The sequence below is a fragment of the Narcine bancroftii genome, chromosome 2, assembly GCF_036971445.1.
Source record: "Narcine bancroftii isolate sNarBan1 chromosome 2, sNarBan1.hap1, whole genome shotgun sequence".
Lineage (NCBI taxonomy): Eukaryota > Metazoa > Chordata > Chondrichthyes > Torpediniformes > Narcinidae > Narcine > Narcine bancroftii.
This window is the reverse complement of record NC_091470.1, coordinates 92,461,552-92,474,754: the sequence shown is the minus strand read 5'-3', so window position 1 is coordinate 92,474,754 and position 13,203 is coordinate 92,461,552. Positions and strand designations below refer to the sequence as shown.

At 42.0% G+C, this 13,203-nt stretch overlaps 1 protein-coding gene across 4 annotated transcripts in view; it reads left to right on the top strand.

Annotated features, from left to right (window-relative positions):
* xpo7 (exportin 7) overlaps window positions 1-13,203 on the top strand; it is a 116,456-nt gene that overhangs the window by 59,048 nt on the left and 44,205 nt on the right. For all 4 annotated transcript variants that reach the window (XM_069917435.1, XM_069917436.1, XM_069917434.1 and 1 more), the window contains 6 exons: window positions 577-696; window positions 1,384-1,530; window positions 3,369-3,541; window positions 3,710-3,903; window positions 4,357-4,462; window positions 8,412-8,547. In XM_069917435.1, the coding sequence (XP_069773536.1) occupies window positions 577-696; window positions 1,384-1,530; window positions 3,369-3,541; window positions 3,710-3,903; window positions 4,357-4,462; window positions 8,412-8,547 (876 nt within the window). The remainder of the gene's footprint in view (window positions 1-576; window positions 697-1,383; window positions 1,531-3,368; window positions 3,542-3,709; window positions 3,904-4,356; window positions 4,463-8,411; window positions 8,548-13,203) is intronic.

The following is a 13,203-nucleotide window of genomic DNA, read 5'->3' as shown; positions in this document are numbered from 1 at the left end:
TCTGCCAGGAAAAGAGGCTAATCAGCTCATTGTGTCTGTGCCAGATAAATTAGTGGTAAATTCTAAATCGTTATTTTCCCCAAAGCTTTAAAAACAAAATCTTTGTTTAATGTTTAACCAGTTTTATGTGAAAGTTACAGTTAAAGCTCCTTCCACTACCATTTTCAGGCAGAGTTCTCAATTACTTCCAGAAGTTTTGTACTGGGATTGTAGGTTTTTTGGGTGTAATTGGGCGGAAAGGGCTTGTGGCCAAAAGGGCCTGTACTGTGCTGTATGTCTAAAATTTAAAATTAAAACATTTCTAAATCTGTATTTTTAGCAGATCTGCCTGCCAAGAATAATGTTTCTATTTTAAAGCTACTTAGTTTGAAAGCCTCCAATCTATCAAGTGGTGAATATTTCCTACAATTTCTGTTGCTTATGGTACTGCAGAATGCTTCCCTTTGCCCCCAGTAATCTTTCACTATACAAATTGAAAAGTCCCTCAAACATGAGGAACCTTAGTAAATCCGAACAACTGAATAAAAGTGCTCATGCCAAGATCTTTTTTCTGACTACTGCTCTTCTTTCTTGCAGGTCTTGTCTTGTTTAGTACAGATCGCTTCAGTTCGGAGGTCACTGTTTAACAATGCAGAGCGAGCAAAGTTCCTGTCTCACTTGGTGGATGGAGTGAAGAGGGTTTTAGAAAACCCACAGGTGACTGATTTCTTATCCTACAGGTAGTGAAAGAGAAACTTCGAAGTGAATTTTCTTTATAAATATGAAATCCCCAGAGCTGTTTTGTGATTTGCACTGAGATTGTGTCTCCGTGGGACAGTAGCTTCTGACTGTAAGGCCATGGGTTCCTCTAGATGGTGAGCTTCATTTTGTCTACAAGGACAAGAATTGTGATTTTTAATTCAAGAAGAAAGGAAAATATAATTGAAGTGCCATTGACCATTGTGGGCTGAGAGGTGTGGACAAAGTAAGCTCTTCGCTCTTGCTGCAGATACACGTGCATCTCGTACATTTGCCTTTACAAATTTTCTCTTCTGGACAATTCCATTATTTGCTTCACCTGTCATCTTTGTTCTACAGCCGCAGGGTTTGGGAGAATAATTAGGAAAGAATTTTCCTTAGTGATGGTATATTTGTAAATGAATAGGTGTACTCTCATACTTCAATGGCTAAACATGTAGGCTTCCTCAGTTGAGTTATTATTGAAATATTTAGACTTGTTTGTTTTTTTTTGGATTTGTATTGTTTTACTAGAAGATGCCACACATGTATTCTGTTTAATGTTGAAGTCTTAACCATATGTAAACCATTCTGGCTTTCATCCTTGCGTCTGGTAATGTCACTTGTTTCAGTTGTATGCATGTGAAACTACAACTTCTATTGTAGAGCTTGTCTGACCCGAACAATTACCATGAGTTCTGCCGGTTATTGGCTCGGCTGAAGAGCAATTATCAACTGGGAGAGCTGGTGAAAGTTGAAAACTACCCCGAAGTCATCCGCCTAGTGGCCAATTTCACTGTGACTAGCCTACAGGTACATTTACCAGCTACCTCTCTGGAGATGTTTATCAAGATAGATTTTCTTTATGGAATAGATGACTGATGGTGAAAGTATTAAAAACACACAGAAATGCTGGAGGAACTCAGCTGGTCTTGCAGTGTCCAGAGGAGGTAAAGATGTATTACTAACGTTTCAGGCCTGAGGCCTTCAGGGTATAAGCAAAAAGTAGGCAGACATGTTTATTAAAGACAAGAGAGAAAGGGGAAAGAATGGAAGGGGGGGGGGGGAAGGAGGAGTCCAGAACAACAGCCAAAAGGTGTTAATTGGATATGATAGGAGAAGAGGTGAGAATTGATTTTGGCTCTGAAAGAAGACAAAGGGAGAAGAGAGAGAGAGAGAGGACTGGAGGGAAGAAGATTGGGAGGAAAAAAGGAGGAGGAAACCAGAGATTTTCTTAACAGAAATCAGAGAGGTTGATGTTAATGCCATCTGGTTGGAGGGAGCTCAGATGGGAGATCAGGTGATGCACCTCCAATTTGCAAGTGGTCTCAGTCTGGCAGTGCATATGACTGTGGACAGACAATGTCAGTGGACAGAATCAAGGTGCTCAACAAAGCAATTTCCCGGTTTGTGCCAAGTCTCTCCGATGTACAGGAGACCACAACAGGAGCATTGTAGTAGATGACCACCTCCAGTTTAATTTCCAGACTGAATATTTTGGAGGATCAAGAACCCTTGCAGATTCACAAGTGAAATGTTGCTTCATTTGGAAGGACTGTTTGGGTCCCAGAATAGTTGAGAGGGAGGAGGTGTGGGCACAAGTGGAGCATCTCCAGCAGTCACAGGGGACAATTGGTGGGGACAAGGGAGAAGAAAGTGTAAGTAGGTTGCGACGGTGAGTTGCCTTTCAGGGTTCTGTGCCTGTATTTTGTATTCGTCTTGGATGGCTTTGTGCTCTGTCACTGCCCAACTTGAGCTGGGAACAACACATGGCAAGTCAGTCCACAAATGGCAGCTTCCTATGAGCTGTCAATCCATGCTAATAATATTGTTACTTGGATTAGCAGGGTCTTTGGGTTAATATTGGAGTTTGATTGTACATACATCATTCCCTTCTGCAGTCGACATTGCATGAAAGAAGCATCATTATGTTTGGAAAACCTGAGTTTTAAGACATTATAGTAGGGCACAAGTAAAAATTATTTGGAAATTAAAATTAAATTTGAAGTCTAACGCTTACTTGAGATGCAGTGTATGGCACGCCTAGGGTACCGGTAACTGCAACTCTGTTACAGCGCCAGCTGCCCGGGTTTGAATCCAGTGGTGTCTGTAATGAGTTTGTTTGTGTCCCCATGCGTCAGTTTTCCCTGGGTGCTTCAGTTTCCTCTCATCTTCAAAAACGTATGGGGTTGTAGGTTAAATTGGGTGTAATTGGGCAGCGTGGGTTTAAATAGTTGGAATCGGATTCCACTGCGCTGTAAATAAAATAAATCTTTAAATAAAAATGCATGAGATGCTGACACTAGAATGTTGAGCAAAAATCATCCTGCTGGAGAACTGAAGGTCGAATGGCATCAATGGGAGAAAAAGAATAGTCAACATTTTGGGCTGAAATAGTTTAAGTCTTGATGGAAGATTCCAGCCCAAAATAATGATGCTCGAGTTCCTCCAGTAAAATGCTTTCTGCTGGTTAAATCGTTCTTTTATTTGAACCAACTTGTTCTCTGTCAGAACTCGTGATTGGACTTGATTCATGAATGAGCTTATCACTCACAATTAAATGCTTTGCACAGTTCACAAGAAGATGCTTAGTTAACCTAATGGTAATTCTAGAAGTTAATGTTTCATTTTGATGTCTTCCCCTTGTATAGCACTGGGAATTTGCCCCTAACAGTGTGCACTACCTGCTGAGCTTGTGGCAACGCTTGGCTGCCTCGGTACCATATGTCAAAGCCACTGAGCCACACATGTTGGAGACGTATACACCAGAGGTCACCAAATCCTACATCACCTCCAGACTGGAATCAATTCACATTATTCTGAGGTATTGTGATCCTGGCAAAGCTCAAATTAACTTGTAATAAAATAAATGTATATTAGCAAAATGGTGTTTATATTTGATGTGGTTTAAGAATTGTGTGTTTGGAGGAAAAAAATGAAATTGAGAAAGTGGGTGCTCAGAATGAGAGCTGAGATGTGTTTTTGTCCACAGGGATGGACTGGAAGACCCACTGGATGACACTGGCCTTGTTCAACAGCAGCTCGACCAGCTCTCTACCATTGGCCGCTGTGAATACGAGAAGACCTGTGCTCTGTTGGTCCAGCTCTTTGATCAGTCGGCTCAAACCTACCAGGAGTTGTTGCAAAGTGCAAATGCTAGTGCGATTGATGTTGCTGTGCAAGAAGGTAATTGCTGCTTCTTGGGTTTTACTATTTGTAATGCGTCATCTCAAATATTTGTTTTCTATTCATTTTAATGTGTCTAATTCAATTAAGTATACCATTCTGGTTGTTATTTAATTGTTTTTCTAGTTTTTACAAGGTATCTGTTCAACTGCAGCAGGCGAGAATTTCATTGCTTATGTACATTGAGCTAAATATAAATATCAGTATAAATCTTTGGTTCTGTAAGCATGTACAAACTGACTTTTTTATCTGAAATGATCCCAATTGCATGGTGTAACTAATGCCTACATTCATATCCTGTTGTAAGACCAGCACTCCAAAGGTTTTGCTCATAAAGTTAATATCGCAAAGGGTAGGTAGACAATTTTTTTCTCCAGCTTTTCTGTGATTGGAAGTAGTGTATACCTTATCTATGGTGGATGAAATGATTTATGGACATAAATCTTTTCTCAGGTCGATTGACGTGGCTGGTGTACATCATTGGGGCAGTGATTGGGGGTCGGGTTTCCTTTGCTAGCACAGACGAGCAGGATTCCATGGATGGAGAGCTAGTTTGCCGGTGAGTTAATTGCAAATCTAGTTTCCCTCCTTCTCTGCCTGCTTGCAAGGATGTGGTAATTGTGCCCACAATGGTGCTGCACATTAAGCTCCATTTAAGCCTCTGAACATTATGCTAATTATTGAAAGAAAGTTTAGTTGTGTTCATAAATCTGGAGGTTGTGCTAATGTGATGTAATGCGTCCAGGGGATCCTAAAATTGGTTGATGGTAAAGCAAATGGACTCTTGCCTTTCGGCTCCAGGGATCGCCAGTATAATTCTGTCCTTAGATGCTGTCTTTCTGGAGTTTGCACATTCTCCCCATGATCAAGTAGATTTCCTCCTACATTCCAGAAAAATCCTGGCTGGAAAGTTTTTCGACCATTATACTCCAACTGTAAACAGGTTTGATAGGAGAATTTGGGGGGAGTTGATGGGCAAGTGAGAGAGTAGGCAATAGCGAAATAAGTGGGGGAATTGGATTGATGATATTCCTTGACGTGTCAAAGTCATGAAGGGCTGTATGTTCATCTTTTATGGCCTTAGAAAATGTGAGAATAAGAAATGGCCATGGCGTTGCACTTGTGTGGGGCCATGTTACTTTCCACATTAGCCCCTATCTTTAGTCATGCTTCAAGAGTACTCTGACTTCCTCTTCTGATTATTGATAAAATCATTCACAAAATATCTCCACTTTTGAGATTGTGGTGGAAAGAATTTGAACCAGCTAAAGATTATTGTACTCTGGACACTGAGCTGATTGGCTTCCAGTAACTCTACCATCTTCCTCATTTTCTTCATTTTTCCTTGGACACCTTGTGTCCTTGAAGCACATTCTTCAAGTGCTGACTTGATGTTGAGGGCAGTCTCTCAGCTTTTGGATCCATGTTTGAATCTATTTTGTGATGAGATCAGAGGTTGAGTTGTCTTGAAATCCAAACAGGACATCCCCATCATGTGTCCCCTTGCCTTCTACCCCTGTGACCACAGGAGATGCTCCACTTTGCCCACACCTTCTCCATCACCACCTCACCCCAAATAGCAACATTTCACTTGTGAATCTGCAGGCGTCACCTACTGGATCTGGTGCTCTCATTGTGGTCTCCTCTATGTCAAAGAAACTGGACGCAGACTGGGAGATTTGTTGAGTACCTCAGCATTGTCCGTGTCAATAGCTTGCATCTCCCAGTGGCCACCCATTTCAATTCCCCATCCCATTTCCTTGCTGTTGTGTTCAGAATAGGTTCGACAGGTTCAAAGAGAATCAAGGCTGGACACGTTATGAATAAACATTGTGAACTCACTCTTTGTAATTAAAGACAAAAAGGACACACACTCAAAAATTACAAATGACAATACATCAGGTGCAAATAAATCACTGCTAAACATTCTCAACTCCCAGTTGGGAATGCAAGAGTTAAACACAGAATACCCATCCACCCACAGGAACAGCACACTAATTAATAGTAAATTAATTTCAACTAACAGGTATATCAAATGAACTGGTGTAGCCCGTGTTCTGCAACCTAGACTTTAGTGATGGTCTCGAGGCAGCAGAAAAAGAGGACGAGCAGGCTTCACGTGCTTTTACAATGCAGGGCTCATTCACCCGACTTGCTCAAAGGTCACTTCTGATCTCAGGCTCACTGACCCTCCACAATCCATGTTCTAGTTGGAGAGTTCACGTGATCCTCCACAATCCACATCACGTTTGCTGACCTTGGTTTTATGCACGGCAAGACTGAGACCACCCACAAATTGGAGAAAGAACACTTCATCCATCTGGGCACCCTCCAACCAAATGGCATTAATATCGTGTCGGTTTCCGTTAACTCCTCCCCCCCCCCACCTCTTTCTTCCTCTGCACCTTTTGCTCACCTCTCTCTCTTTCTCTCTTCCTTTTTTCCTGTCTCCTTTCACAGAGCTAAAATCAATTCTCACCTTTCCTCTTGTTGGTCTGAATTTCTCCCCCTCCCATTCTTTAGACTTTATTCTGACACCATCCTGTTTTTGCTTACACCTTGAGGAAGGTCTCAGTCCTGAAACATGAATAATATATTTTTACCTCGGATGGATGCTGCGAGACTGGCTGTGTTGCTCGAAAATTTCTGGTTTTTTACCGCAATTACAGCATCTGCAGATTTTCATGTTTCACTCCATCAGATTATTGGTGAATGTTGTATGATAGCACCGTCAAAGTCCCACCTACCATCACTTTGATTTAGAGTAAACTGGGCAGCAATTGGCCACGTTGGAATGTTCCTTGTGTGCAAAATAAATCTGCAAATTTTCCACATTGTTGTGTCATGCAGCCCAACATCTACCAGTATGGACAGGTAGTCCCCGACTTACGACCGTAATCAGAACCGAAGTATTTATTGCATCTCGGAATGGACGTGCCGGAATTTTGTCCACATGCATGGAGTACCAAAGTCTTAAAGCAAACTTTTTAATCAAATCTTTTTTTCGTCATAGTTATTTGTTGTACTTGAGAAACTATAACAGGGATAGAGGGCATGTAAGAGCCAACCTCTGTGTACTTACCTTTCAGTCGATGTTCTGGGGTCAGTAGGCTGGGCGTGACCATCTTGATTCCTGTGTGCATGTGTAAATCTTCAGATGGAGCATGCTTGAGAGTTAAGTGCCCATATTAAATTTGCACCCTTATTTCTCGAACTTCCCACAGTCCTTTGTCAGTACCAGCACTGATCCCACTGCTCCATGCTCTCCCTAAAGCCACATGTCGGTCCCCACACTGATACGTACTTACAAATAAAAAGCTTACAGGTACACACTGTATCCCACATAGCTTTGCTAAGTATATAATATGGTGTTTGCACTGCATCCACATTGTATAACACCCAATTTCACAGACCGTTAAGCGGCATATACCTATACATTAAAACCCCTGTTATCCATTCCTCTTCAGTAATTAGTAGCAGGATTAAAGAAGAGAAAAGTGAATAGTAGGGCCTAAAAGGAAGGTATAAAGATGCAAACTCTGCATTTAGAAAATATGAATATACATTTGAAGAGCCGTGACCTCTAGAACTGCAAGGTGCAGTTTGGCTGAGTAGCTCTTTTTCAGGTGGCATCGGTACAATGTGTTAAATGTCCTGTGCTGTAAATTTTCTGTGGTGCATGTGGCACTTTTGGTTGACTATGGTACCTCTCTGCTTTACAGATATGGTCTTGGTCCCTTTCTGGGCTTGGCTAATTCAGTTGTTGGTGGTGCTTTTGAGCCACTTTTGAGCATGGATATTGGTCCTCCGTTCAACATTCTGTGCCATTGCTAGTTTCATTGCTGGTTTCATACCCTAGATGAGATTCGTTAGCTCAGTGAGACTAGAGAACCTTGTCCACATTTGGCTTGCTGCCTCAAATAATTTGTGAGATCTGGAGTTGACGCTGTTACTGTTGCCTCCCAAGGCGACTTCCTCCAACTTTTGTGTCATCTATCCTGGCGGTGTGTTTGTGATGGAGGTGAAGGACAAGTTGTCTGAAATAGGTTTTGTGAGTGCAGCAATATCAGCTCATGGTTTGATTCGTCAGTGGTTGCAAGGTTGATTTAGAATTAATTTCTCACATTTAAATTTCCTATGTTAATAGATGCCTTGCACTTGCCCCATTTTACCCCTTTTAAGGTAACAATCATTATGTGCCTGGCTAGTTTGCCAGTACATTTCAGTAGTCATGTTCTGTATTGTGGCTTTGGCATCACCTATTGATCAGATCAGGAAAGTAGTACATTTCTCTCTAAACAGCACATCAGAGAATCAGGTGTTAATTATCTTTTAAATTGCACAGCTCTTGTGGCTTGAGTTTGAACTTGTTCAGGGCTCCTCTGTTACTGCGCCATTGTTCCTGTGATCTTTGTCAATGAATTAATCCTTCAGCATCTGCTTTAGGAGTAGCTTGGAGATGTTGATTGCAGTGTGAATCATCTGACTGTTTTATGGTTCCTGTGCAGAGTTTTGCAGCTAATGAACTTGACTGACTCTCGACTGGCTCAAGCTGGCAATGAGAAATTGGAATTGGCCATGCTCAGCTTCTTCGAACAATTCCGCAAGATTTATATCGGAGATCAGGTTCAAAAGTCATCCAAGGTAAAAAAAAAAGACTGAAGTTATATGCTCTCTACTGCATTCTTTAGTTTTGTTACTTGCCTTTTGAAATGTTGTCTTCAGTGTTTTTCTGGGGGAATGGCTTCTGCTGCAGTTCAAGGATGAAACCTCGATAGATTGTCCAGGGGAAACTACAGTCATTGTGCCCCTTGCCAGTGATGCCCATATCCTGTGAACAAAAAAAAATATAAAACAATATTTTGGAATATCAGGCTAACCTAGAAGACAAATACCTAATAGCCTGATCATTTTATCGCTTCTTGGGCTCAATCATTGCGCAGAGGCATAGTTCCAGAAACAGTACATTACTGTTTCTCAATTATCCCTGGTACTTTGGTTGTGGGGGGTACATGGCCAAGACACAGAGGAAACTTCCTGGCTCGCTGTGGCTCATGCTACTGAATCTTTAACGGTCACTCACAAACTCTAGTGGCATCAGTTCTACAGTGGTGGTGTACGTGGACAAAATGGAAGGTTTGAAATGTGTTCCTGGGCAGTCAGAAGCTTGGCAAACATTTGACTCCTATATGTGTTTGAGATGAGGATCAGACTATTGCTGGACTTAAATGTTTAAATATTCTGGGTGTAAACTCTCGAAAGTTGTTTCCCAAAATCATTGATTTTGATTCTCAACCAAACTTATCATCCAACTACACCAGTAATATGTATAATCACAATGTCTAGAATAGAATGCACTATTAATGTTGTGTCCAAAAGTTGCTAACTAGATCCAGTGGAGACCATCCTCAAGTTGGTTATATCTGGCAGGAGAGCCTGAAAAGGCTCTACTTTGGTTCACCTACTTCAAACAAGACCCCAGATTGCTGTGGCTGTGGGCCAATAGCATTGCATCACCATAGATATGGTCACATTGAGCTCAGAATTCCAGTTCCAAAACATTGATTGCTTCACATTCCACAGATACTGACTAGCCGACTGACATTTTACATCATGTTTTTTTGCTTTCCAGTGTCAGCATTCTTTCACCACTGTAAATATTATTTTTGTAGGTACTTGCCCTTTGCTATTTTAATCTTCAGTGCACCATTAAGATGGATCATCAGATATATGAGATGTACCTTTCTGGAATGTTAGAAGTTAAAAATAGTGCTTACTGTCTTAGAACAGTACAGCACAGTACAGGCTTTTTAGCCCACAATGTTGTGCCAACCTTTAGACCCAGCCTCCCACATAACACTATACTTTAAATTCATCCATATGCTTGTCCAGTCATCTCTTGAATTTCACCAATGTACCTGCCTCCACCACTGATCCACCTTTCCATGGGTAATAAAACACCTTCCTCTAATATCTCTTTGGGCTTCCCACCCATTACCTTAAAGCCATGCCCTCTTGTATTGAGCAGTGGTGCTCTGGAAAGGAGGTACTGGCTGTCCATTCTATCCATCCCTCTTAATATCTTGTATATTGATATCATGTCTCCTCTCATCATCCTTCTCTCCAAAGAGAAAAGCCCTAACTCCTTTAATCTCTGCTCATAATGCATACTCTCTAAACCAGGTAGTATCCTGATCAATCTCCTCTGCACCCTTTCCAATGCTTCCCCGTCTTTCCTATAATGTGGTGACCAGAACTGGACACAGTGCTCCATAAGTGGTCAAAACAGAGTTTTGTTGAGCTGCATCATTACCTGGCAGTTCTTAAACTCAATCCCTTGTCTTATGAAGGCTAACACCACATAAGCTTTCTTAACTACCCTGTCTACCTGAGAGGCAACTGTGGATATGGAAACCCCCCCCCCCCCACCAAGATCCTCTGCTCTTCCACACGACCAGGAATCCTACCTTTAACTTTGCCTTGGAGTTTATCCTTCCAAAGTGTACCACCTCACACTTCTCCAGATTGAACTCCATCTGCCACTTCTCAGCCCAGTTCTACATCCTATCAATGTCCCTCTGCAATCTTCTACAATCTTCCAGACTATCCATAACACCACCAACCTTTGTGTCATTTGAAAACTTGCCAACCCACCCTTCTTGCCCTCATCTAAGTCATTAGTAAACATCTGAAAAGCAGGAATTTGGTCCTTGAGGGACATCTCTCGTCACAGCCCTCCAATCCGAATGTACTCCCTCCACCACAACCGCTTTCTACAGGCATGTAAATTCTGAATCCACATGACCAAGCTTCCCTGGATCCCATGTCTTCTGACTTTCTATATAAGACTACTTTGTGGCACCTTGTCAAATGCCTCACTAAAATCCATGTTCTCTTTCTCTTTGGCTTGGCTTCGCGGACGAAGATTTATGGAGGGGGTAAATGTCCACGTCAGCTGCAGGCTCGTTTGTGGCTGACAAGTCCGATGCGGGACAGGCAGACACGGTTGCAGTGGTTGCAGGGGAAAATTGGTTGGTTGGGGTTGGGTGTTGGGTTTTTCCTCCTTTGCCTTTTGTCAGTGAGGTGGGCTCTGCGGTCTTCTTCAAAGGAGGTTGCTGCCCGCCAAACTGTGAGGCGCCAAGATGCACAGTTTGAGGCGATATCAGCCCACTGGCGGTGGTCAATGTGGCAGGCACCAAGAGATTTCTTTAGGCAGTCCTTGTACCTTTTCTTTGGTGCACCTCTGTCACGGTGGCCAGTGGAGAGCTCGCCATATAACACGATCTTGGAAAGGCGATGGTCCTCCATTCTGGAGACGTGACCCACCCAGCGCAGCTGGATCTTCAGCAGCGTGGACTCGATGCTGTCGACCTCTGCCATCTCGAGTACTTCGAGATATAGACCACATCCAACACACTACTCTCATCAATATGTCTGGTCACCTCCTCAAAATTTTTTTATCAGGCTTGTGAGGCATGAGCTGCCCTTCACAAAGCCATGCTGACTGTCCCTGATCAGACTCTAATGCCCATAGATCCTATCTCTAAGAATTCTTTCTAATAGCTTGCCCACCACAAACACAAGGCTCACTGGTCTATAATTTCCTGGACTTGCCCTACTACCTTTATTGAACAAGGGGACAACATTTGCCACTCTTTAATCTCCTCCCTCACCTCATGGAGCAACCTAGGGAATATTGTATCAGGCCTCGGGGCCATCCATCCTAATGCATTTTAATTGCTCCAACACATCCTCCCTTAAATTTAATGTGCTCTAGAACATTTACCCCATCTATATTGTCCTAACTGTCATCAAGGTCCCTCTCCTTGATGAATACTGGAGATAAGTATTCATTGAGGCCTCACTCACTTCCATAGCCTCCAGGAACATCTTCCTACCTTTATCTCTAATCAGTCCCACCTTCACTCCTGTCATCCTTCTGTTCTTCACATAAGTGAAGAATGCCTTGGGGTTTTCCTTAACCCTACTCACCAAGGCCTTCTCGTTTCCCCTTCTTGCTCTCCTCAGCCCCATCATAAGATCCTTTCTTGCTACCTGATAGACCAATCTTATCCTTGCTGCCTAAACCTTGTGTATGTTGCCTCTTTCACCTGACTAGATTTTCCACCTCTCTTGTTAACCATGGTTCCTTCACTCTATCATTTTTTCTCTGCCTCACTGCGACAAATTTATCTCTAACAACCTGCAAGAAATCTCTAAACATTGACCACATCTCCATCGTACATTTCCCTGCTAAAATGTCATCCCAATTCATACTTGCAGTTCTAGCCTGGTGGTGAAATTTTTTTGTCTTAATTTTGTATTTTATATTTCAATAAATGTATAGGGTTAATATTCCTGAGCAGTTTGGCTTGTTCATCAACCAGATAGAAAAATCTGCTGTACATTGCTCCATTAAGTTTGCGACCCCACATTGTAGATGCTGGAATCTGGAGCAAACAAACTAGAGGGATCAGGAGGCTGGGTAGCATCCAAGGAGAGAAACGGACAGACAATTCATCTGGAACACTATTTTGAATTAAAAATAATCCCAACTAAATTGGTGGCTGTCTATTTCCCTCCATGGATGCTGCTTGACCTGAGACCATCTGACTTGGGTGTTTTTCTCCATTTTAGCTGAAAATTTTGCACAACTGGTGGTATCTCACCTCTGAGCCAGAACATGGAGTTTAAAGTTCAGATTTATTGGAGGTGAGGCAGAATTACCACTGTGCAAAAAAGGACTCGAAGATATAAGCTGTAACACAAATAAAGAAAATTAAAGAATGTTTTCATTCCAAAGATTAAAGCATATATAGATGGCTTGAAATTTGAAAGGAAGTTCTGAAAATCGAGCTCTTTACTAGTCATGAAACCAAGGTCCTAGCTGGCTCTTCAAGTAAATGTAATTAATTCCACAGCCCTCTAAGAAGGGGAGCAAGCCTTCTAATATTTATATATCAATTAAACATTACTACAGTAGAAGTCCAAAAATCAGGACTTCTTGGGGATTGGGTCAGTCTGGATTCTAGGGCAGTATTTTTTAAATTCAATTTTAAGGAGGAATAAAGAAGAACAGGTTAATGTTGATAGTTTATTCATTAGCAAATACAGTGAGCTGCATTTATTAAAGCGAGCAGTTTTAAAAAAAAGTCAACATGTGTAGACACTTGTGGCCGCTGTGCATCTGTGGCACGTATGCATGCACGCACACAAAGGCCCGCTAAATTTCAAAAGTTTGAGAGTTTTCAAAGTCTCTATTCTAAGGTGGTCCGGAATTTTGGACTTATGGTAAAGGTA